The 27,331-nt window shown below is 38.4% G+C and overlaps 1 protein-coding gene across 6 annotated transcripts in view; it reads right to left on the bottom strand.

Moving 5' to 3' along the window:
- Rho1 (ras-like GTP-binding protein Rho1) overlaps window positions 1-27,331 on the bottom strand; it is a 73,656-nt gene that overhangs the window by 16,034 nt on the left and 30,291 nt on the right. The window contains exons 1-2 of one of the 6 annotated variants that reach the window (XM_076183775.1): window positions 25,018-25,125; window positions 295-393 (exon numbers count right to left, since the gene is read on the bottom strand). The exons of 1 other annotated variant lie outside the window; for it this stretch is intronic. In XM_076183775.1, coding sequence (XP_076039890.1) covers window positions 295-352 — 58 coding nt within the window. In that variant the 5' untranslated portion in view covers window positions 353-393; window positions 25,018-25,125. Of the gene's footprint in view, window positions 1-294; window positions 394-12,965; window positions 13,058-24,373; window positions 24,417-25,017; window positions 25,126-27,331 lie in introns of those variants that run through there. 4 more of the 6 variants (XM_076183776.1, XM_076183773.1, XM_076183772.1 and 1 more) reach the window with 4 other exon arrangements.

Below are 27,331 nucleotides of genomic sequence, written 5' to 3' on the forward strand. Positions count from 1 at the left end.
TCCATGAATAATAATTAAAGCAAAATCCTGGCTGCAATGATTAATACTGCATATGCTAATTGGAAAAACTAGGCAAGACAGAGAGAAATGAAACAACAAGGGAAATATCACAAATTGGGTCAATGTTGAATGATGTTTAGAATCACCACCTGCAATGTTTTGGACATCTAATTGGGATGCATGACATAATGAAACTAAAGGAACAATACAACTGGAGACCAGACAGGACACATCCATTATGAAGATCAAGAAAGGATTGGTGAGGAACAGTGAAAAAAGATAGTGGAGGGGAACCTTTTTCTGTGGAGGAAGCAGAGCTGAGTCTACACAGGGACGAGTGGAAACAGTTCATCAGGAGATTCTCAACAGACAGACCGTATGAACAACTGGCATCTGGAAAGGCATATGAGAAAGTGAAAAAAATGAAGGTAAAAGGGAGACATCTTGGAAAAACTTTAATGAAAGCTCACAAAGGAAAGCAAATGTGGTGGTATGGGGGGGGGCAATAGACAGAGTAGTAAAAGTTTGGGGTGTCAAGATATTGTTTGGAGAAATTTTGTTTGACACGTTAGTATAGGAACTGATGAAAGTGTTTAAGAAGAGAATCAAGAACAAGTGTACACAGGAAAGGGTGGTGGATAGAAGGATGGTTCATGGAACATCAATGACATGTGGTGGTATCCAAAGGAAGAGTAGAAAGTTCTGGACATTCATGTTTTTATGGGAATGTGTGGAGTGTCATTTTTTGGTAGATGGAAAATTGAGGGTGGAGGAAAAGTAGAGGAGAAAAGGGTGGGAAATAGGAATTGAGAGTTAAAGTGAATGAATGGAGGGAGGTGAAGGTGGTGGTAGAAGGGAAGAAAGTGTTCGCAGATTGCTTGCATGGTAAAACTTGGGAGGCATGCGATATGCAAGATGGAGTCAAAGAAAAGAGAGGATGTGAAATGGGGTAGGAGTTCGATATTTTTTTTTGTTCTTAATAAAACAAGGATATTTTGAAAGGACATGAAGAGAGTGAAGGAGGATGGGAAGTTGGGTAGAATGGAAAAGGTAAAAGGTGCAGAAGAACAGATGTTAACAAAAGTGAAGAATAGTAAAGGGCAGAGTACATACATACATATACAAAGGCTTTTCCCCCCTTTCAAGGGAGGTAGCCAAAAAGGGAAAGGCATAAAAACACTCCCACCCATTTCATCCCTAAATACACTCCACACCCCTCCCACCCTCCCTCTCATCTGAAGGCCACGGTATTTCAGAAAATTGTTAAATGTGGAGGAGGATAGGGAGGTTGTGATTGTGGCAGGGCTATTGTAAAAGATGAGGTACAAAGAGCATGGAAAATTATAAAATTTGGCGCCTAGATTGGACGAGTGTCATGTGGAGTGTCTGATAATGGGAGGATCTGTTACAATGGACTGGCTAGCAAGGTTGTTTAAATTGTGCCCAAGGGAGCGGAGAGTGCCACAAGACTGGAGGAGTGTATGTATAGTTCCACTTTACAAAAGAAGGAAAAGTGTGAATGTATTAGTTTTAGAGGGATTAGTTTTTTGAGTGTGGTTGGAAAGACATATGGGAGGGTGTTAATGAAGAGGATTTGGAGAACAGTGTGGGTTCAGGAAAAGTAGGGGTGAACTGATCAAACTTTTGTGTTTTAAGGCATATATGCAAGAAGTTTCTGACAAGGTAATGAATATTTTTTGGGGGGGCCTTTATGGTTCTAGAAGACATTGTGAGAGGTATTGCCAATATATTGGATAGAGGAAAAGCTGTTGGGGTACTCAAAAGCTTTAACATGCATAGCAGACTTGGGAATGGAGAAAGTGAGGCTGCACTAGGATTGCGTTTGTCATGGCTGTTCAGTGTGTACATGGATGGGGTGGTCCAGGAGATAAATGTGAGGGTGATGGGTACATTACTGGAGAAGTGGGAGGTGAGCCAGTTGTTGTTTGCTGATGACACTGTTTGTAGCTGGGACAAAGGATCTAAGGCAGTTAGTGACAGCTAAATTATGTAAAACCAAAGTGATGAGATGTACATGAGATAAGGGTGGCAGTAAGTCTTAGGGAGATAGGTTACAGGAAGAGGACAGTTTTATGTGTATAGGGTAACATGTAGCAGGGAATGGAGTGGGGGTGGAGGTAAAATGTAGAGGGAATCAAGTAATTGTCTAGGGGGAATTAAAAGTTGTGAGAAATATGTATCTGGAGATCAATGCAGAGAAGATTGTACTAGGGTGATTGTTCCTACTACACTATATAGGGTGGAGACTTAATTCATGGGAGGCAAGAGAAAAAATAAATAAATTAAATAAAAAATAAATAAATAAATAAATTCAGAAGTGTGTTGGGGTTTTTGATGAGAGAAATGAGGTGGGGAGAAGTGTGAGGGTGGAAAGAGAGCTGGAAGACTGGGTTGATGAAAGAATACTCAGATGATTTGGGCACATGGCAAGAATGAGGAAAGACTATAAAAATAGTGGAAGGCAGAAGTGTTGTGAGCTTCATGGGGAGGGCAGAGAATGAAATGGATGAATGGAGTGAAGGGAACCTCAAGTAAAAGGGCAACATTGAGTAGGAAAGGAGGAAGGCAAGAGATGGGTGCAAGTGGAAAATGTTTGTGAAAATACTATAAATTGGTGTGGCCCAAAGTGATTCCTCCTCTTCTCTTTTTCCATAAGATGAGGAGGGAAGGTGGCTAAGTAAAATAAAAAGCTGGCCCTGCTGGGGATGTCTCTTCTGACCCAGGTGGTGGGCAGGGGACTGGGATGACCCTTCATCCACAGGGACCAAGATAAAAGGGACAAAAATAGGTGACACATGGAAGTGGGATGGCTGGGGGCTTGCCTTAGCTGGCTACCTCCCTTATAAGGGGAAGAGAGGCCTTTGGATAAATATACAGGTTTAAAATGGCACATACTTCAGGATCATGAATAATTTTCAATTAGACCATTCAGATTAAACAGATCGAATTTGGTGCACAGTTTTCTTCCTGCATGAACTGCACTACTCTGGACCAAGAGTCTCTCTTTTCTCTTCTGCCATGTGGACACAGCCAATCAGTTGATTGCCAGTAAACATAACTTCAGATGAATGCTTCTAAACCATCCAGTTTCCCATGACTGCTCATAGATAAGCAGTTTCACATCCTATCTACTTAGCTGTGTTGTTTAATCAGACTATTTCAGCATAATGCTGACAAAGTTTGTTTTGTTTATTCTAGACAGACTCAAGTGATTTACTGTCCATGGCATGAACAGTGCTTCCCATTCCAAAACTTCAGTTATGTGCACATATTATCCTACATGGAGGATTTTCAGTTTCCAATTCCAATTATTCTATTGGGGTGGTTTTGGTGAACCTGTTATTGTTCTGCTTTATTTCACATGGTTTGTAAAGTTTGTTTATTTTGCACTGTTGTGGACTATGCTATGGAGGCATAGTCGAGTGTGGTCCTTTTGAATTGTCTTAAAACAGATTCAATCTCCCCTCTGGCAAGGGACTGCAGTGATGGGTTTGCTCATTGTCACCCCACAGAAATGGAAGTGGATGATGGTCACAGATCAGATAAAACACCAATGGTTCACAGCCAGCCAAGACCTGTGCCAGTTTAGTCATTACACCACCTCCACAAGGAGGTGCAGCCCCAAGGGGCTGGTACTTGGTCTCCGGATTGGGACCAAAAAATCTCTATTCACCTTTCATTCCTCTCAAATTATCTTTCCATCTTTATTTTATTTTTTTTCCACACAAGGTCAATACCCTGGCACCTGCCCTTCCACTCTATTATCTAGTGGCGTACAAACCAATTAGGACATACTCATGCCACATGCAGAAAACCTATAATCTACAAACACATTAAATGTAACACACATCAATCTTAGTAACACCTCACATGCACTACATTTTCAAACACAAGTCAATACACAATGAACTGGAGCCACTATTTTCATACACTTGTACCTAAAAAAATACTAAAATGATCATGTTTTAAAGATAATACAAATGATTACTTGAACACATGGAGCCGCTTCCCTTACATGAACACAACATCCACAAAGCACTAATCCAAGATACAATACTGTTACCACAAGTTACACTACTCACAATGGCTACACAAAAAAGAGGACAACATACAATACAAAGGTGGAATAATACAGAACAGTATACACATACATACATACATACACACATACATATATATATTTAAACTTCTTACAACTCAAACATATCTATCACCTACTACACAAAATGCCCTATGGCTTCACCCCTGATCTCCAATTGATCTCATTAATAACTTGTGATCTTAATGCACACCATCCAATTTGGCTAAACACAAACTGTAGAACTGAGGAAGAAAAGAGAGGAAGAGAGAAAATTAACATTAATCCCATACGACTACCATTTCAACATAACTGACAAGCACATCCCTTGATATCAAAATGTGCTCAACCTTCCTACAAACAAAACACTGGAAATCATATCAAACCTTTCCTCGGATTGTTTCCTTATGACGATTACCATAGAACTAGAAAAGAAATACAACACATATTGAAAACAACATTCACAATCTAAGAGAGAGACAGAGTACATAGACAATGGAAATCTAGACCTTCAACATAGACCAGTCCCCACCCCTGTGGATAAAATTGTAGTGAACATCAAGAAGGCAAGTTGAAGACATACTCCATGGGGCTACAAAGAAAAAGTGATGCAATTGTACAAATTCCTCCACCCCTCACCAAAAATTGAGCAAAATAATCAGAGATAATAATAAACAACAGTCAAAAAGAAAAATGGAAAATTACACAAATTAAACCTATCAGATTGATGTCGCTGTTACTAGCGAATTTCTCTCAAAATTTAAATAAAATAATAATAATGCAGTGCTGTGAAAATTGTCAAACTCAAAATTAAATCCCTCCAAACTTACAAAGCGGCTGGAACAACCCAAAGGTAAATATTAACTTTCTCACAACAGGTTTTAACCCTATGGCTACCTAAATCACAAAAATACCCTTCAAAAAATCCACGTAAGCTGCCACATGCTCAAATTAAAATTCTTGCCCACGTATGTGCAGCTCAACTTGTCAGCAAACCCTCCACTCGGCAGTAATACTCCATGCGCCCTCCATTACCATAGAAACCCATAAAGCATGGGGGGTATACAGGCTGGGCCACCTGGGCAGTGTCACACATCATTGTACCCATAGTACTGTGCACCTCATTTGGCTTGGATTATACTCGCTGTTTTTAAAATACAGAAAAAAAAACACACACACACACTTTTAGTGATACATTCTTTATTCATTCATTATTTTGTAGGATATACAGAAGCAATGCCTATGAACACAACTAGATCTTAATAGGAGCTCCAGCAAAGAATATACCGTGTCAAACATTACTACAAGACAGGCTTGTTCAAGAGAGTGCAGGACACTTTTGTGAATCAGTTGGACTATAAAAAAGCTCACTCCTGAAGCAGAATTCAAGACTGGGTGGACTACTTTGAGAACTATAGGACAGTGGAGAACCTAAATGCACTCGGAGACAACTGTACAAGCCATTCAGAACACTCCAGGAAGCATACAGCGTACCGCAAAGCTGATCAAGAGTGTGACAGAGAGTCAGTTCAGTAGAGTCCTTTGGTTTATCCCGTGAGACTAGGAGGAGTGCTAGTAATGGATGTAAAGGCCTACCTATTTAGAATACAGATGAAGTAGACCCTTACAGCCTCAGACAAGGAGCAGAGAAATGCTATGATAGTAGAGATACTGGAGAAGATCCAGGAGACCCCAATTTTCTTTAACCTTCTTTGGACCTCTCCATATTGAAGGAAAGGTAAATTCGAAGACAAATGTCTTCTGGGGGGACCTCCAGACCCAATGAGGTAGCCACCAAGCCCCTACACTACCTGAAGTGCACTGTATGAACTGCAATCTGAGCCAGAGGCATCATTGAACCATTCTTCATCGAGGAATCTGGTCCAATGGTGACAGTCACCAAGGAGTGGTGTGCTGAGGTCCACAAAACTTTCAAGAGTAAGCTGCAGACCCTGTAACTGTTGCTTATGGGAAGTTTTGGTTCCAGCATGATGGAGTAAGCTCTCACACCTCAAACCTGTCCTGAGATTGGCTGAAAGAGAACTTTGGTAGCCATATGATCAATCTCAAGATTGATTTCGAGTGGGCACCTCACAGCCTAGACCTTAGCCTCCCAGATTTCTTTCTCTGGAGGCTACCTTAAAGACAGTGTGTATGCATGGAGACCCTCATGGAATTAAAAGAAGCCATCAGGGAGATCAGAGCCATTCCTTGGTCAGTTTGTAAGGACATCATGGGCAACTTTGTGCTGCACCTCAAGAAATGCAGTTAAATGGAGGTCATCTCGAATACATGCTCTAGAATAAAGAGGAAAATCTAACAACTTGTGTTTTGATATGATATTTTGAACACAAACTAGTTATCACCAATGTTTCATTCAATTCTTGCATAAAATTAAGATATATGGCCTATCGAAAGTTGGGGCCCATTTTTTGTGGTCACCCTGTATTAGCCAAGTTATGTATGCTTTAGCAATGATAGAAACTATCTGTAGAAGAAAATACCCTTAATATGGTATTGAGATGTGGAGAAATAGTGTGATATGCAATACAAATGTGACCAAGTTTATGTACTCAGGATATGAATACAACATATAAGCATAATATGGAGGCTATGGAGTGCAAATAGAAACATATTGTGGTGTTGTGATGTTTGAAATTTGTTATCTATGTCATTGACAGCTTATTACTGAACATCAACCATCAGATCAGCTGATATGTGTAAACAAATGAACCTGCCTACGAGTTTTACGCATTTTCTCAAGTTCCATTGTTACAGTTAACAATGATGTAATAGAAGTGTGTAGAAGAAAATATGCATGACACGAAGTAAGAATGACATAATATATGCTATGTAAAATGTGTGTGACCAGAACTAGGAGAACAAAAACTGTACTGTATTATCATGAACTCTTGATTTATTATTACTGTAGAGATGAGTGACAACACAAAGAAGATCAGCTCCCTTGGACACAGGCAGGTAACACAGGAGGAAATAGACGAGATTTTGGCTTTTGAAGATTCAGAAACCGAGGAACAAATTGAGGACAGTTATAATGATGATGATCCAAACAGTGAGGCTTGAGACAGTTTCCTTTTCAACTTCTATGGGTGGTAATATTGGTGTAAAACCAGTTAAATAAAATTACAAAATGTGAGGACATAACTACACAAAACTAGAAGGTATAATGGACTTCACTGTACCCCATATCAAGCATTTCAAAAGTTCTTTCCAGAACATGGCCAAAGGTTATAAATCTTATTTTTGTAATGTCTATTGTACCAAATAAATTGTCACAAAGTTGTAAATATACAGTTTATATGGACCAAAGAGGTATAAAAACTATTGTGTGTATTCCCATATGGGTGCATATTTTCGTATGCATATGTCTAGTGAAATCAACCACTGAATGATAGGTCTTACAAAACTTACGCATTCATATGAGTAGCTACATGTGTTTTGAAGTACAATGGGTACAAACAAGCAGAATCTGTAAACAACAATAGCAAACTTCCCTATTTTCTCATGGCACTTTTTTGAACAGAAGTGACAAAATCCAGGACAATCCATGCAAATCTCAATTTCTACTTAACATGAAAATTAATGCCATAATCATACATTTCAGACACTTATAACCAAAGGACAGCACATTTGATGGACATTTGACAATTTTGTTGTTTTACGTGGGGAGGAAAATGAGCATCACTGGGGAATATGTCAGCCCTAATTAAATAGCCAAAGTGACATGCACACACACATATACATATGTATACCAAGGCATAATTCCACTCCCACCCATCCCTATCTCTCATCTTGGCTCCTCCTGAATGACAGGTCATCCCTGTATTCCTCCCACTGCCCTGGGTCAAAAGCAATGCAGAATGACACAATATATCCATAGCAAGGCTGCTTCATTTGAATAATTGGCACCCCCCCCCCCCAGTCCTCTCATGCAGAAACATTGAAGACTGAAAAATCCCTTTGGGCTGCATCAAAATATCATTTACATATAACCATTCCCTGATGCCCCCTCCCCCAAACACTCCCTTTCACACATCAAATCATCCATACAGCCATTCTCCACTCACCCCTATCTTCTGTCTTCTCCCTCCCTTCCCCAATAGACATTCCCTTCTTTCCCAATGCCCCTTTTGTCCCATCCATCCATCTCATCCTCCATCGCCCCCTCATGTTCACTCCTTCCACCTCTGTTTTCCACACCTCTTTTACTAATCCAATACTCTTTTAACCCTATCTCCCATCTCCTTTTCTACCCCCACTCTCCTCCTCACTGTTTCTCTCTATCCAACCTTGTTACCCACACCATACTTCTCAGGCATTTCATCTCAAACACATTTAAACTCTTCCTCTTATGTTCCATGTCTGTCCTATTACAGTGCTGCTGTCACACTCACCACTTCATACAATCTCCTCTTAGCATCCATTCAAGTGTCCATTTCTCAATACACTTTTTAATTCCCCTCAGGCACTTACTTGCTTCTCTCAATCTACATCTACCTCCAGCTCCATTCCTCCATTTCCTGCCACATGCAACCCCAAGTATCTAAAGCTATCCACTTCCTCCAGTCTCTCTCCTTTAATACTCACTTTCAAATTGCTGCCATCTTCTCCCCTTGTACATCTAATCACCTTACTTTTACCCACACCTACTTTCAACTTTCTCCTCTCTCACATGCCTTCCAAAAAAACTATCACATTCTTAATCCCCCCCTCTAATCCTACAATAAGCTCAGTGTTGTCAGTAAACAATCTGCTTACCTCCCACTTTTTTCCATTTCCTTCAACCATCTCTAATCCCCTGCCCATTACCCTTACATTTATTCCTGTAGTAATTTAACCCATCCATGTGCATATTGAACAGCCATGGCAACATGACATCCCTGGTGAAGTCCTATCTTTACCTCAAACCACCCACTCTTTCCATTTCCCATTCTATCACAAGCTCTTTCATAAAAAAAATTCAACTGCCCTTTACAGCTTTCCTCCAATCCTATGTATTTGTAAAATATCCCATACTGCATTCTTGTCATAAGCCTTTTCCAAATCCATTAAGGAAATTTTTTTTCAAGCTTTCTCACATATTTGTCTTGCCAAAAAATTATGATCCACACATCCCCCACCTTTCCTAAAACTACACTGCTCCTCACCAACTACTTCCTCTGTTCCTCTCCTAATTCTCTCAATCAAAACTATCCCACAAGCCTTCTGAACAATGCAACAAACTGATCCCTATGAAACCACTACAATCACATTGCCCCCTTTTCCACTCCTCCAGCACTCTATTCTCCTTTACACAAATATTAAACAACCTCACTAGCCATTCCATCACTGTACCTCCCTTTTTCACTCTGCATGATGCCCACCCATCTCGAGTGCCTTACCTACTCATCATTTTAATAACTGTTTTCACCTTGTCTTTTCTTATTTCTCTATTCTCCTCATCCATCATTGTCATTTTCTTAGTGCCTACCACTGCAACCACCTCTCCTTCACTATCCCCATTCACATTCAGCAACTCCCTAAAATACTCTGTCCGTCTTCCCTTACTGTCACCTCTTCCATTTGCATATTGTACCATTTCTCTACTAAATTGGCCTCCCTTTCCTCTCTAAATTTCCTTCCAAAATGTATTTCTGTTATTTTCAACATTTTGTCACACTCTTACCACCATTTTTAAACATCTGCTCTCCATTTTGCCTCCTTTACCTTTACTTTTGCTTTTCTTTGTACCTCTCATACATTTCTCTCACCATATTTTGCAAACATTCCATGAATTTCCATGCACCCAAACCATCCCAATAATCTATGATCAGCTCTATCTCTGCCAGCTCCCTTTCTTCCCCTCACTCTCCTCTCACTTTATCCCATACTGGAGTACTGTCTGCATGTTATGCAGTAGTAATCACATAGTAGTATGCTGCTAATGCTTAAGGGACTGTCTTGGGGTGCCCTTACGAACTAAGCCACACATCATTTGGCTATGTTTGAGTAAAATCTCTACTCCTAGAGGAATGATACTACTTTTGTACTGCAACTATCCTTCCTTTATCCCATTCCCTTGAAACTGTCCTTTACTACTTTTGAGTACACCTTTTCTTTTCTCATGTATACCCTGTGGCAGGGGGAGAAGAGAAGTTTTACCGCAGTGATTCCCATGAGAGCCACAAAAGGCAACAAAATGGGAAGGAGTGATAGGACTGATTATGCTCAACTCACTTTTTTTGGGAGTCTTGATCTACACCCTGGGCCAAAAACTTAAGACATGAGAGTAAAATTGGTCAATTTACTCAAGTCATCAGGGACTTACTAGCTCAGTAGTACTTTCTTGGCCAAACTTTCCTCTATACATTCCTGGAGACATTTAGGGATAGATGCTGTAAGACTCTGAAGCCATACAAGTTCCAAATATCCTTGTTGGCTGCCTTAAGCTTGGGAATTGATGAAGTGTCTCACTCATGCAACATATTTCATGAGCCCCCTATTTGGTGCAGAGAGAGAATTGTTTGTCCAATCCTTTATATACTCCACATCACAGAATGCAAACCATTCCTTAATGAGTTTGTATGGCTTGGAGCACCATCCTCCATGAAAACATCTGCTTTGCAATTATTAAAAACAGTACTCCAAATAATCATTCTGAAGCTCAATACATTGGTTTTCATTCAAACATTTTTGGGAGTATTACTAATAATCCCACACCACAGTAGCCAAATAAGCCCCAAACCATTAGTAAATTTGGATGTTTTACTTTCCTCTGTGTGAATTTTGTGTTCAAGGAATCACTGATGGGAGGACAATTACCACTTGCAATCATCCGAGCAAAACTGAAAGAACAGGGTCACTTTTTGCCAAATACTTGCAGTGGGATGTGTACAACTGGAAATTAGTAATGTGGAGTCATGCAGCCACATTTATGACTGGAAGTATTGTGGAAAAGTATACTGTTCTCTCAGCAGTGATCCCTTGGATACAAAATTCACACAGGATTGCTCATTTGGCTACCATGGTGTGGGATCAATAGTGACACTCCCAAAAAATGTTACGATGAATACAAACCAATGTTTTGAACTACCAATTGGTCATTTGGAGTATTGTTTTAATAATTTCAATGTCTTCATGCAAGATGTGCTCCATGCTAAACTGCAAAATCATTAAGGAATGGTTTGCATTCTGTGATGTGGAGTATATAAAGGACTGACCAGGCAATTCAACTGATTTAAACCCCATTGAGAACCTCTGGGCACCCATGAAACATAAGTTACATGAACAAGACACTTCATAAATCTCCAAGCTAGAGGCAGCCATCAAGGATATTTGGAACAAAATGGACCCTGTATAGATTCACAATCCCTTGCATAGTCTGTCCCTTAACATCTCCAGTAGTGTCTCTGGAGAAAAATGTGTCCAACAAAGTATTAAAGAGCTGGTAAGTACCTGAGAATGCTGGTTATTTGATGAAATACATTATTTTTACACTTGTGCATAGATTTTTGGCTTGGTGCATTTCACATGTCGTGTAGTTTTTCACCATCAAGATGTAACTTAGCCCTGTTCAAGAATACCTGATTTCCCACAACTACCTTACCTCAAGTTCATCAAGGTACCCCTTTCCTCTCCTAGTTCCATACTGCTCTTTTTCAATCACTCCCTTTGTTCCCTTTCTCATGTCTCCCTTCCCTTTGCATGGGCTATACATGCAAAAAACTAGAATCTGAAGTGCAGTATAATTTCATGGCTATTTTAATTAGTGTACAACCAACAAAATATTACACCTGTAAATTATCAAGTTGTATAAATACTTCTTTATAAATCATTACTTCATTAATACTATTACCCATCCTACACACATTAAAGTTACCTTTCCCAATAATTCACCGGTTTCCAATGATTACTATAACCTTCATTAAAATGATGCCCTCACAACTGAATGATAAAATCTAAAAATCCCAACACTATTCCTAAATTTCCATTAATTTCTAAGATGGTATTTATTTTCATAATATCCCATTTCATTCCCAATTTCCTATGAATATTAAACAACAAATGCATCTATACCTGCACACCTTCCTGTGACACTTACAAGTAAAAATGCTTAAATTTATGTGCTGGTAGATGCATGCACACCTTAATTCACATGCTAATGATTTATAGATGCTTTCAGGTGCATACCAGTGCAATGCATGCAAGCACGATGTATGATACCAAATAATTCTAATGGTAACTACATCTTCACACAATTTCTCCCATACTTATATGCAATTAATATATAATGTCTGGCTGATGTCAGGCTTTCATTCAGCTCTAAAATACCTCTTCAGCAAGTACAGGGTAAAACTGTCTTGCTTACCCCGTCTATACCACTGATTATCTTATTCAGGCTGTCTCCAAAATTTTATCCAGCTGTGGTTCCCCTTCAGGAGGGATGAATGGGGGTTAATTATTTGCATGCATGTACCGTAGGTGCACAGTACCATGTTCATGCACTTGAAAGATGCAGTCAAATCTGTGCATGCATGAATTGTGCATTCACATGGGGCATTCTTAACCCCTTACAAGGTGACAATCTTTGTAGATTTTGTTCTGTCTTGTGTCAGATGATTTTATTTAGGTGTTAGGCCAACTGCAGAATGAAGGGTGATCTATATTAACATTGCCCTTCAGTCTGGGTTCCATTCCTCGATAAAATACTGACGTTGGTCTGAACAAAACCAATAAAATATGCCACATGGCTGGTAAGGTTAATAGTGGTTATTTTGGCTTTAACAGTAATCTGGGTTTCATTAATAATAAAAATTCAACCAAAATCTTTTCAGTCAGGTAGCTCAATTGCTCAACTTTTAAAGACCTTCAGCAGCAGAGGAACAGCTACAAAGGACGAAACCCCTTGGTCTTGAGCCCATTATCCCAGCCTCCTACTTGATTATGGTTTTCCTCAATCTGTCCAAAAATATAGTATGGATAGAGAAGAATAAAGAAGAAACAATCTAAGGGTAGTTAAAATCTATAAACTATTCATTAGCAGTACACATTTCATGTTCTAAGAACAATCTGTACACACACAAATGGTAAAATTCTAATTTTTAGGTTCAACTCAATCTATTCTACAAAATACAGATTTGCAAGAACCACTTTCAATACAGTACAACGACACACTGATTTTGAAGTGGCAGATACCTAATGAATTGTATGGTGTACAAGCACCGAATGGGTGACCCCAGCCTCTTTGGGGTCTTCGTCAACCAAAACCCCATTCAGACCAGTGTGCCCTTCTATTAAACAACTTGTTGCTTATCACTAGAGTATCTGCCCACTGCAGAGTACTGAAAGGTTAGGAAGTTGTTGTTGTTGTTGTTCCCTCAACTGTCTGGCCAAGCAGTCCTGTCTCCCTGAGGAAAGCCAAGGTTGGAAAGGTTTTTTCACACAAATCTGAGTACCATAATTTTTGGAGTATACCTTGTAACTTTATTTTATTGATTGATCGATTTATTATTATTATTTTGTTTGTACTAAATATCAAACTTAAAAAAATAGCCCAGCATGTTATACAACAAAGCTATGATTTGGGGGGTGGGGGGTGTTAGACCAAATCCACCTTATTAGTGCAAAGACAGCCCAGAGCTATTTCTAAATACCATACTCTACCAAGAGACATTAAGTGAAAATTTATTAAAATAAACACAAATTCCAATATTCCCCATTTTAATGATTGATAATTTGTTTAATCACACTTGTTTTTATATTGGTATGGGATTTCAATCAACAATGTAAGATAGTGTAAAGGATTTGAAGATGTATCTGATATCCAGCCAAGAGTTTGTTTATAGTCGCTGCACCACTAACATGCATTCCAAACTGCTAGAAATGACACTAGTGATTTCTGAAAAAGTTTGTGGATTTAAGTTAGATTAGTTTAGGTTTGGTTGAGTAATTTACAGTTAGGTTAGGTCAGGTCAAGTTTGATTAGGTTGTCATTTTTGGTTAGGTTAATTGGGGAGGGTGAGGGAATTTGTAATGGAAACTCATCAAATTTGTTAACACATAAATCTACTAGAAAGATATATTCTCTTTAAGAATTGTGAGATGGGGAACTTTCTGATAATTTACCATAATTCACTGGCATTTTAACCCCCCCCCCCCTTGAATGAGCCTATCACTAAGATATGTAGCATCTGCTAAAGCAATATATACAGAAAAATCCAGTATTTATTGTGTTGTTAGCATGCATAACTATGTATAATGCAGTTCCATTGCATATTGTATAGTATGGGGTGAAGTGTTACATCCTGGACAGTTATCTACAATGCAGTCATCCAGCCTCCTCTGGTAATTTAAATGGGATGGATGGTGGCCACACCAGTCTGACCAGGTGGACTCCATCCTCTCAGGGCGGAGAGGATTCAGAGGGATGGCAGTTGGTTGATGGAGCAGTAATGTGATTAAGGATATGGTTTTGGAGGCTAGTATTAGATGGTTTTGGAGGCTAGTATTAGATGGTTGTGGAGGAAGAGAGTAATTGTATGTCATATTGATGTTTGGGTGTTGTTTTGACATTTCTTGGCATGTGTAGATGTTCTACCATGTAGCGATTGTATTGTCTGCAAAATGTACAGTTTGCCCTGGCCAGTCTGTAATTGATCTCTTTGTCAATCTTGGCATTTGATGTTATGATGCACCCCATTTAGGTGAAGTGATGAAGTTTTTAATTCTATCTCGCAAATAGTGATTTGAGGAGGGCAGTACTCTTCCTGAGGTGCAAGACTTCTGCCTATTTCAGGCTAACCTCGAGTCCAAAAAGCTGACCAGCCTCTGCAAAACAGAACATCAAGTGCTGCAGAGCTCTCTCCATACAAGCAAGGAGAACAGCATCATCAGCAGAGGTCACACATCAGTTGCTCCAGGGTCTTCATGTGGGCTTGTAAATGCCTAAGATTGAAGAAGCTGCCTTCAGTGTGATACATGTAGACACCATCTTCCTCATCAATATCTTCAGTAGCCTGCCTCAGGATCATGATGAAGATGCTGAGAAGTTGGTGCCAGAACACAAACCTGTTTCACGCTGCTAATGATTGGGAAGGGCCCAGAAAGGTCGCTGATGAGTCTGACTTGGCCATATAACTATGCTGAGGAACTTGGGGGGGCCAACAGTTGTTCCATGATTCACCACATTCCTTTTCTGCTTAGTGTCAAATGCTTTGGATGGGTCAAGAAATGTAACGGTTCTTTGCTCTGCTGTCAATACTATGTAGTGCTGAAGAATGTGGACAATTGCTAAATCTTTGACAGTGCACTCAGAGCTGAAGAGAGCCTGGAAATGTTAAAACCAGCGATTCAGAATGGAGGTTTCGTCTGTGAGGAGCACCTGGCCATTTACACTGCACAAAGGACTGTGAACCTGATACATAAAGCCATATACCTTTTGGGCATTGTAGAACTCCCTATAGTCAACAGTGTCTACGCAAAGCTGAATTTTTTCTGCAAGGTTGGTCCATCACTTGTTCCGTGTCTCTTGAAGTCTGCACTGCATACAAGACAGAAGGCATTTTTTTTTTTTCAAGACAAGATGGCTGAGCCAGGTGGTTCTGGTGGGAGGAGCTCTTCATTGCCAGGGTTCTTGAATCTCCTGGGTACTTTCATCGAACCAATCTTTGTTCTTCTTAGTGGCATATCCGAGGACTCCCTCAGATGTCTGCTAGATGTCAGTCTTTAGGTGTCCCCAAAGTGTTTCAGGAGATGGGTTTATTGGCCAGTCTAGGTCTTCAAGCTTCAACTATAGACCAGCCTGGAAGTCTGCTTTCACTTCAGCTGACTGTAGGATGCTGACCTACATATACAGGGAGTCCTCAGTTCATGATTATCTCAACTTTTGCCATTTCGTGGTTGCAACAATGGCAGTGCTTGTACCTATACCCCTTTGCCATTTTTTCTTTTTTTTTTTAAAACAAAGAACTAGTTGGTGAGCACAGTGGAGGAATACAGTCATATAATGATAGACCAAGGAAGAAAGCATCATTCTGGATTACTCCTCATCATTCACTATTGTTTGCATTTCTTTTTTGGGAACAGTTTGCCCTTCATCATGGCTCCGAAGTGTAAGACGGACTTTTCTAATGGCAGCACCTGTACACTGAAGACGAGGAAAGCAGTGTGGAAGGTGCCATGCTTAGTAAGGCTGGTTTTGACCTACACCAAAAATAATTTACGAAATGGTGCAGCAACAGAAAATATATATATATATATATATATACTGTTGCATACTCCCATTTTGTGAGAGGTTTTATGACAAATTTTCCTCCCCCAAAATATGGGGTTGTACTATACACAGGTAATGTTTTTGAATGTTACAGTTCATGCATTTTTGGTGGCTGTAACTTATCTGATAGGACTACAGTCTCACGGTAACTTTGACTAACCTTAACAGTACCACTGAATCCCTTTAACCTGTCTCCCTTAGCCCATATTCTTCCATTCTGTTGCCACATTAATAGCAGGACTTTATTCACTATGTATACTACTTATAATCTACAAAAACCCTTACACAAATAAAGACTTGACAATGTTTGATTTTTTCTTCAATTTGCATGCACTTTTTTTATGCACATATTTACATCACTTAGGCTTTGCTTTCCCAATAGCATCCCCTTTTGTCGAATACATTATACTGTATGGCTTCAGTTGTATTCCTTATTCAGTCTTCCTCTCTTTATTCATACTTTAGATTTATATTCTTTACAGATAAGACAAATATGTACTGCTAATCCTGATAAAAAGGTTATCATTGGAAAGGCAACACCTCAGTGATGTAAACACTTGAGAATGGGGATGCACATACATTTGAGACAGAAAAATTAAATAAATTATTCTTCATTTACACTTAGGCTACATAGGAGCAAGCCCAAGGCCATAGCCAGGTATGAAGGCAAGCAAAGTATAATATCCAAATACTGTAATTATTAATGTCTGATATTCAAGGAGTTTTCTGACCATTTAGGGCTTTGCAAAATAAATAAATAAATAAATAAAAATAAATAAATAATAATGCCCAGCACTGCAATATTTAACTACAGTAGGCCCATTAGTAATGATCAAAACTGGGGTCACATTATATATGCATAGAAAATTTGCCATTGTTTTGGTAACTATTCTGGCCTCTAGTTTGATATGAACCCCCCATGGTGGACAAAATCCCTCTGGTGGTGAGCTGGAAACTGGGGCTGTGCCTGAGGTCTTATTGAAGACAATAAAGTCTGCAGCCTTCTGTATATCTATCTGTGGCCATTGGTAGATGATTTATGAAGTATATCTGTATGGTTTATCAGTTGTTTAAAGGGTGGTTTCATGCCATGCTCATCAATATAGCTTTGGAAAATTGACACTTGGCTCCTATAGTAATGCAGCTGGCGTCTCAGGGTAGTGGAGGTCCATCCAATGTACGACATGGAGCAGTCACAGTAGCCCTCCATGCAAGAAAATTTGTACACTACATTAGTGATTGCCTTCCTAAAGGTCCTGGGCACCTTGCTGTTTCTTATTAGGGAACAAATTAAATTTGGTTTGCAGTATATTCAGAAATCAATACTGCTCCCTTGATTGATGAGAAATGCTCCTTTCTTGATAATCCTCCTAATGGCATTACAATCTCCATGGTATCATGGAAAAAGTTTTGGTGGTAGATGATTATCTTTTCCTGTGGCTTGGTGGATGGTCAAGCTGGCCTAATATCAGCTGCTGTTCCGTCATTCCATCTCCCACCTTGCTGATGCCCCTCCCCCCTCAAAGTCTACAAATACCTGTGTATAATACACACCCTTAAGTTGAAAGTACAAAATTTGCGAAAAAGTGATCCATGGGTATTTAAGATAGTAGGGAAGTTTGGAATGCCTTGTAAAAATTATAGTAGAGTACATGTTTGGGACATGTCTTGAAAGAGAGTTGATGATAGCTAACTGTGTTGTCTTGCATAAACATACACAAAAATAGTAATTTGCATCAATTATGTACAAATTTGTTGTAGATGCAAAAGTCATGATACACAAAAACTTGAGGACCAGAGTTTACTAAATATTAACCAGAAGAAATACTGGTTCATTGTCTAGGTAGGAAAATCAATCACTAAAATAAATAAATGAACCAGTGTGGAATGAAGTGTCTTCCGAGTAGTGGTTGCATGTGGAGCAACACTGTCATCATCAACTGGGGGCATACACCAGGGTGTGTTTTGCTTCCCTCACATGCCAGTGCCAGTCCAAAGTCTCTTCAGGCAAGCTTCCATGCAACCACCCTTCCTATTCCAAACAAATTTCAACAGGTTCAATAAATTTGCCCAAGCCATAAATTCTGTAGGCATCCTCATCATCATCTCCATCGGGAGATGTCTCTTGTAGGGACAAACCTGCGACTAGGATCAACATCATGGAAACGTGTCACATGCCTATATAGCCAGAGTTGACATTTACAAATTATACTGGTAACTGGCTTAGACCAGGTCTCACAGTACAGTCTCTAGTTTGATACAAAGTCATTCTACTGATGTTCCATGATTTTCTGGAGGCACTTAGTACCAAAGACATTGTGATGCCTCTTCAAGTTAGCATTGTATGTCCATGTCTCAGCCATGCAGCAAGACAGAGAGCATAAGTGACTTGATTTGAATCTTTGTCCTCCAGCATAAATAATGACAGCACCACATACTCTGGTTGAGTGAATCCATAACATCATGGGCAATCCCAATTTTTCAAGCATTACCGGTACTGTTAGGCACTACGCTACCAAGGTATGTAAAACTTTCCAAGACTTCTATGTTCTCGCCACAAGAATCAACTGACTGAACTGTCATCAGTAAGCCCCCAAACTCCAGGACCTTATTCTTGGTTCAGAAGATCTCAAGTCCAAGCACTCTCGCCTCCCTGTGCAGCCATTCATGGGCTACCAGGACTTCCAACATCTCCCCATGAAAGACAGCTTCATCAGCAAACACAAAGTGACATTGGTGGTACCAATGGATGCTCTGCAATGACAGTGAGACAATTCTGTCCAATACCCAGTCCATGCAGATGCTGAAAAGTGTTGGGGTGAGGATACACCCTTGCCTCACTCATGCATTAACAGTATAGAAGCTAGACACCATCTCCAAACTTTACAGCACTATATTACAAAATATAAACCAGATATCAAGTCAATAATCATTACAGTAAGGCTATAGATCTGCAGAAGATATAAGAGCACTCCAATGATGCAGTCAAATGCCTTCTTGAATTCAAGAAACTACAAGAAACCCATTGAAACTCATTGCATTCCACATGAACACTAAGCATTAAGATATGATCTGTTGTTGACTTGGCGAGAAGGGAAATTATGGTTATTGCCTGGTCTTGTAGATGTTGCAATGGTGTTCCAAGACTCACTCCCAGCCTAGTGCCCTTGCATTTTCAGGTCTATTCGGTCAGGTATTCAATATGACACTGCTCAACAGTGATGTGTCCCTGTACAGGTAGTTCATTGGACTGTCCTTAGGAATATGCACATACATATTGTACTGGGATGGATCTAAAGCATCTGGTTATTATTCTTAGAATGGTATTTTAAGAAGAGCACACCTATGCTATATGGCATTAGAAAATTAAATATTTTCTAAATTATAATACACCAATGTAATTTATATACTTTTGCCAGAAATCAATAACAGAAAATGTTGCTAAAAGCAAAACACAAATGAACAAAGTCATGGCCACTCCTTGAGACGCCATCTTTGTTATAATAGATTCAGAGGTCGAAGATGATGACGACCCTGACGACCTCTTGAATTACAGGTACCACATTACTAAATGCAGGATAGGTTAGGTTGGTAAGTCAGGTTAGAACAGACTAATTTATCATACTTTAATTTCTTTGACTTCCACATCTACCAAAACAAAGATGGCATGTCAAGCGGTCACAGGAGCTACTTTACTTTATGTATAGATTTTAGCAACTTTTTCTGTTACTGATTTTTTTCTCAAGAAAAATGTATATTTCTAGTTTGTCTTTACTGACTGGTACTTATGTATGGACTAAAGGATGCAAGTATACCAAAAGTAAGGACTATTTTTTTCTTTCTTTCCTGTAATAGAACTTGGCTATGTAACCTGTCTATTCATGGTTTCTTTGCTTCATGGTGGTTTGGGTTTAGCTATGTGTCACGAATGATTTTGGGGAAGCTACTTGTAACGTAAACTAAAGATATCAGTGTTCTACTCGCAAGAATCTTGATAGACCGTAGTAAATAATCTGTACCTTACCTTCAGGCACTTCATATACTGACGACTATTTGAAAACCTTGCAGCAAGTATTTAAATAATGCTGGCAACAATAGTTACTGGGTCAGTTACATGATACGGTTTTGTCTCAGCCACACTTCCAGGGTGTCAAAAAATATTTTGTTTTTATGTAGCTCTTCTGCAGTTGCTGTGCTGGCTAAGTTTAGTTTCTAGTTTGTTTTTACTTAGTACTTCACATATGGGCTAAAGGACAATTTATATATTTTTTTTTTGTAGAAGTTGGCTATTTAACCAACCTGTTCTGGGTTTCTTTGTTTCACGATGGTGTGGGTTTAGCAATGTCAATGATTTTGGGAGTAGCTATTAACATCGTAAAAGATATCAACATTTTAGTAACATGAATCTTGGTACAGATCCTGATAAACAATTTGTAACTTGCTTTCAGGATGCACACTGTCATAAACTAAGTACTATTTGAAAATCTTGCTGCAACAATTTAAATGGAAATAGTAGCTACTGGGTTAGTCATATGATGCCGTTTGTCTTGGCCACATTTTCAGGTTGTCAATATATATACTGTATATATTGTAGCTCTTTTGTAGTTGCTGTTCTGCCTATGTGAGAGATTTGACGTTATAACCTGACTTGGTACGGGGGTACACTGGTGGCAGAATTGAAAACATACAGGTCTTGAATTTGCTTTGTTGTAGGAATGAATCCTGCAGTCATCTCCATCTCCCAGTGGTGACCGTTATATGCCCAAAAAGTCCAAGGGCAAAGGACAAAGAGCAATGGTGATGGCCAAGCCACAGCTATGCACATCCTGGCATAGGATCCTCACCACCACCTCCTTAGTGAGGGAAATAGGCAAATTTTGAGAAGTTTGCAATCTTCCAGTTTTACATCACCTCAAGCAAACTCCTTCACCAGAGCTGCCCCACCAAACTTTTCAATAGCTTCCCTAACTACCTGAAGAACACCACTTTCTGGACAGTTGAATTATTCAAGAGATAGTTGGATGCCTTCCTACATGAAACTGATGACACATCTCACCTCCCACACCATATATTGTATGCAACTTCACAAGGTATTAGGGAATTATGGCAGTATTCATGAGCATGGTCATAAAAGATGTACTGCTGAACCTATAATTTTGTTTTGCTTGCTATTCATAAAATAGCTTTTTCAGTCTTTCAAATGATCTTATAATGGGTCCTGCAGTTCTGAAAAAATCTCCATTTCAAGATCACATGGATGTGGAACTCATTTACATAATTATCTATGTATCATAATTTTGATCACATAAGTTAGGGACGAGCATTAAAAACAAGAGTTCTGGTGTTCTTGTGGGTATTACACACCTTTTTCTTTTCCTTTTTTTTGGTAAGTTTAAGGAAGGGCACACCTAAACAATACAGCAATAGAAAATTAAATATTACTTTTGTAAATTATAATACATCAATGGAATATTTTTCTCACAAAAGGGCCTTCAGACATTGTTTTAATAGTTGCAGAAGTCTACGAAAAAGATTGATATATTATTCTGGTAAATTTTTAGAACTGCACAAATACAATACAGCAATAGGAAATTAATAATTTTGTATATAATACAACATAATATATGTTATTCTTGGTGGAAATCAATTACAGAAAAAATTGCTAAAAGCTATACATAAACGTAGCTGCTGCGACTGCTTGAGACGCCATTTTTGTTTTGGTAGGTCAAAAAAATTAAAGTATGATAAATTCATCTATTCTAACCTAGTTACCTAACCTGAAATTAGTAATGCAGCAACTGTAATTCTAGAGATCATCAGGGTCATTGTCGTCTTCATCCCCTGAATTTATCAAAACAAAGATGTCTAAAGTAATCAGCATGACTTCGTTCATTTATGCATAGCTTTTACCAATGTTTCCTGTTATTGATTTCTGCCAAGAAAAATATTTATTACATTGATGTATTATAAATTACAAAAATAATATAAATTTTCTACTGCTATATAGTGTCAGTGTGCATTTGTATGTGTGTGTATGTATATATATATATAATCTAATATAGCCTAATGTGCATTTAGTAATGCAGTACCTATAATACTAGATGTCATCAGGGTCATTGTCATGGACAATGATAGCTGCTTTTGGCATCCAAATGGTGTATTAATTAGGTGTGCATAGGGCAGCCATTGCCATCATCAAACTGACAGTGACAACATAACACCTAGAACCTATCAGTGCAGCTCCATTCAGTCATGTACAGTATTTGCTTTTAGCAAATTTTTCCGTTATCTATTTCTGCCAAGAAAAACAGGTATAATTGCATTTCTGTACGTTGTAGCACATTTTTGACTATCATCCGAGACCCTATCACTACAAACAATTTGAACTTGCTTCATATAGTGCAAACCAATAATAAACAAGATAATGGATTTAATTCAAATTGGAAAAATTGGGGATTCTTCCACCTAGGACTGCCTACATGTCTTCAAATCACTCCTGTGTATTTGTTTGTTTACCAGATGCATGTACCACTCAATCATGACCTCACAACCAATTAGTGTCGAGACACACATTTGCTGTAGTCAATTAGCGATAATCATTTCAAACATCCCACACAGCGGTTGGTAAAGTGAGGCGATTCACACTCTGTTTGAATCTGGGCTATGGCAGTCATGTCAATTTTGTGTCCTGGCTGTCTTTACAATTATTGGATATTTGTGTACAATTCCTACTCCAATATCTAGAATGCACTGGAATATCCAAAAATCACATGGTGTTCTTCCATCCACCATGGAATGCCCAAATTGTGAGATTCTGTGTTCATTCAATTATGGCTGCTGCTGGTAACCTTTACAAGCCTCACAGAAATTGACAGGAAGATCACCCATAATACCATGTTGATACCTCTGATGATAATCCAGACTTGCCATTAAGAGATAGGTCATCGCCTGATACTCCTGACCATCCACCAGCTGGCAATAAACAGGTACCGGTAGGAAACGGCCGAGAATTCGCTAGGATTGGGGGTCCTAGATAGGGAACAAAGCAAAGGGGGTTGGGGACAGTCGAGGGTTAGATTAGGTTAGGTTGGTTTGGTTTAATTAGGTTAAGTTTATGTTTAGTTGGTATGGTCAGGCTTGGTTAGGTTAAGTATACAAACTTTTATGATAGCATCTTCAGTGATTGATGGGTTGCTACAAGTTTCAGTGGCCCCCCTCCAGAAATATTTTTTCTTCTTGTTTTTTCATTTTTCCAATAATCTAATGTGCATAGTTTTTGATAACTGGCTTCCAGAAAAAATTTCTTATACATTTTATGCATTTCAACAATTCTGACATATGTAGTTGTTGGAAATTACTAGTTTTTGTTTTTTATCTTTGAAAAGATTAGATCTCCATAAAAAACAAGTCATTTCCACCAATAACAAATGCTAGATTTGTTGAAAAACCCACCCATCAAAATCAATAGGAAAAAATATTTCTGGAGGTTGTATGTTGCATTGTCCGGAAATGTAATTTTACCAAAAATATATACATTATACTGATGTATTTTATCTACTAAATCAATTTAATTTTGTATGGATATATCACATAGGTGTGCACTTCCTTAATATAATTTTCTGTATTTGAAATATTAATTCTACGAAATGGTTATATTTAGTTAAGTTCAAAGCTATTGGAAGTTCCATGGTCATGCTATGCTTGCATGATTCTGGAAATTTACCCTCAATGATTATGTTCAGCACCAACTTTTACAGAATAACCTACTTGTACTGTACGCAAAAGATGTTCATGTTTTAGTAACCAGAATTTTGGTGCACACCCCAATAAACAATCTGTACCTTACCTTCAGGATGCACACTATCATAACCTAATTACTACTTGAAAATCTTGCTACAAGAATTGAAATAATGCTGGCAACAATAGTAAGTTACAGTTCGTCATACGATTCGATAGGTTGCATCATCTAAACTTCATACACCTGACACCAAAAACCCCTTTACATAATATATGTTGAAGTTGCTGCACCATCTGAATCTTCAAGAACACATTAGACGTTGAACCCTGAACACCAAGATTCCACCATGACACTGACCACTGTCATCAACAACTCCGCACTAAAAATTAAGCCAAATTCGGGTTGGGTTTTACCACTGCCTTTCTCGATATCCACACAAAATGTTGGCCTCCCTGTTTCGTAATGTTAACTACAGATTGAAGCAGGTAGTTGAACATATGAGGAATGACTGAAGATGATCAAGAAATCATCGATGCTGTAGTGGGTGCGGCCAAGTCATCTCCCACTCCCCCCTCCACCACCACAAACACAAATCACCAAAACACCATAAAACATGCCCTTCCTTACAGAGTGTCAATATATATGTGACAAGCTTCCTTAAAATCAATGCCAAAGTTTATGACGATAGTAAAATATTGGAGCTACTCGTTTAAATACCGCCTCGTAACAAATCCGTCCAACAGGTTAGTTGGAGGACGGTTATCCAAAGCGGACTTACGTTAATTTCAAGAACTCCCACCCCTGCCAGTACACTTTCCCCACAACTTTTATCACTACACACCAACGCCAGTAAGCTTATGCTTCACTTCTACCATATACGAAATATGATTTTCGACCTATTGTACTTACAATTTTGTCAAAACGTTCACTACCAACGGGTGTGCTGAAACTAAAATGGCTGACGTGACCACACCTTGGCGTAATGGGGGAAGAATGCGTGACGTCACTCCCATCAGCCAACCGATTCAACAAGTGAATATCGGATGCGCAGCTTATGCCTTATCTATACGTACTGTATGATACAACACTACCTGTTATACTTTGTTATAGTTCAAGAAAACGAAAGGATATGTAATATATTTTATATTCATATTGAGCAATTCTCAATGAAGATCTTTCATTTTTGTGATCCCTGATTAATTTCGCGCCTCATGATCACGATTATTTAATTTCTTATAAAAATAACTGCCGAGAATAATTAAATAATTAGATACATTTCACGATTGATATCACTAATTTCCAAACGAGGAAATTCGTATTAGACCAGAAAGACAAAGCATGACATATAGTTTTCCAATACGTCAGTTACATTCATCTGATTCCATATCTGTTCGAAGGCTAAATAATTTTCCCACTAAACGATTAACTATTCAGTTAAGAAGTCAATGTAAATTTGTTTACATATGTACATATTTTTCATTACAAGTGAAAATCTAACTAAGTTTTGACATATATTGCACGAAACGATGTTATAGTAGTCATGGTGAAAATTGTATACAAGACTTGAAACTTGGTAGCGGATTACATTACATTATGCACAATTCCTAACATTTCTAGAAAATATGTACGTAATCAATCGTATTCCACAGGCACACGATGTGCGATCCAATAAGGATTGAAAAAGACAAATAATTACCAAACCCCCTATAAGTTACCGAAATGTCAATATACCCCCGCGATTACCCCGCAATGAGTCAAGCCTGCTGCTTGCCCCGAAATACCCCGTGACTCATATCCCCTACGAACCGTCGTGGTCGAGGCAAACTGACAATTCGCTCGAGTGGGCACGTCTTTTCTTTTATTTTGTAATCTGCATTCTCCCTGCCTCGTTTTCTTCCACTTGGAAAGTTACGAAAAACTTAGACAATTATTTTTAAATATATTCCGGAAAATATAGCAGCTTTGGAAGCCCATAGGCCAATGTCAAGTGTACGTTTCTGTACGTTCTTGAGAGAACCAACGTCATTCAGCTTGGTGACGTCATGCCTAGGCGACGTCATATAGTTTAACAGGATGTGATGCACACACGAAGTCATAAAGGAATGCCGCGGATCCACTGAGGAAATAAGAGGGACCAGGATTACCACACAAAAGAACTTATTGACAACTACAAACTCCAACTACAAGAAAATTAAAACTTTAAGTCTCAAACATGATGAAACCATACAGTATAATATCTACGTCTACATCCACATGCATTTTTCACCTTTCATAATAATTCTCATTCACAAGGAGTTATGATAAAAGGATCAACAAATGGCTCCATACATAGAGCTCCTTTTGGTACGCGTATGTACTGTATGTTATGTGTGTATGCTGGTTTCTGTCACTTAGTATAGCTGTAGCTGAACAGTGATTCTGTCCATAACTAACATATAGCTACCAGTATATATATATATATACATATATATATATATTTATATATGTATATATATATATACATATATATGTATATATATATATATATATATATGTATATATATGTACATATATATATATGTGTGTATATGTATATATATATATATATATATATATATATATTTATGTATATATACATGTATATATATATGTATATAGATATATATATATATATATATATTGTATATATATACGTATATATATATGTGTATATATATACGTGTATTTACCTAGTTGTATTTACCTAGTTGTATTTTACGGGAAGGGGAGCTATGCTCGTGGGGTCCCATCTTCATATCTCATTTTATCTAAACTATTTTTAAATTCATGTATTGTTTTTGCACACACCACTTTCTCATCTAACTTGTTCCAACTGTCTATTACTCTGTGAGGAAAGCTGTTCTTTTTCACATCTCTTCTATAGCTGTCTTTTTTTTTTCTTCTTTCCATGTCCTCTTGTATTTCTGTCATCCCATTTTATCAGATTCTCTCTATCAGTAATTTCTATGCATTTCATGATTCTGTAAATAGCTATCAAATCTCCTCTCTCTCTTCTTTGCTCTAGTGTCTGTAGTTCAAGTTTTGCTAGTCTCTCTTCATATGATAGTTTTGAAAGTGTTGGTGCCAATTTTGTAATTGCTCTTTGTATTCTTTCAAGTTTTTTTATGCATTTTTTTTTTTTTTGCACTTGGTGACCATATCGTTGCTGCATATTCCAATCTTGGTCTTATCAGAGTGATTAGAA

Source organism: Oratosquilla oratoria, chromosome 4 (genome assembly GCF_046742065.1).
Source record: "Oratosquilla oratoria isolate Oo_2021 chromosome 4, ASM4674206v1, whole genome shotgun sequence".
NCBI lineage: Eukaryota > Metazoa > Arthropoda > Malacostraca > Stomatopoda > Squillidae > Oratosquilla > Oratosquilla oratoria.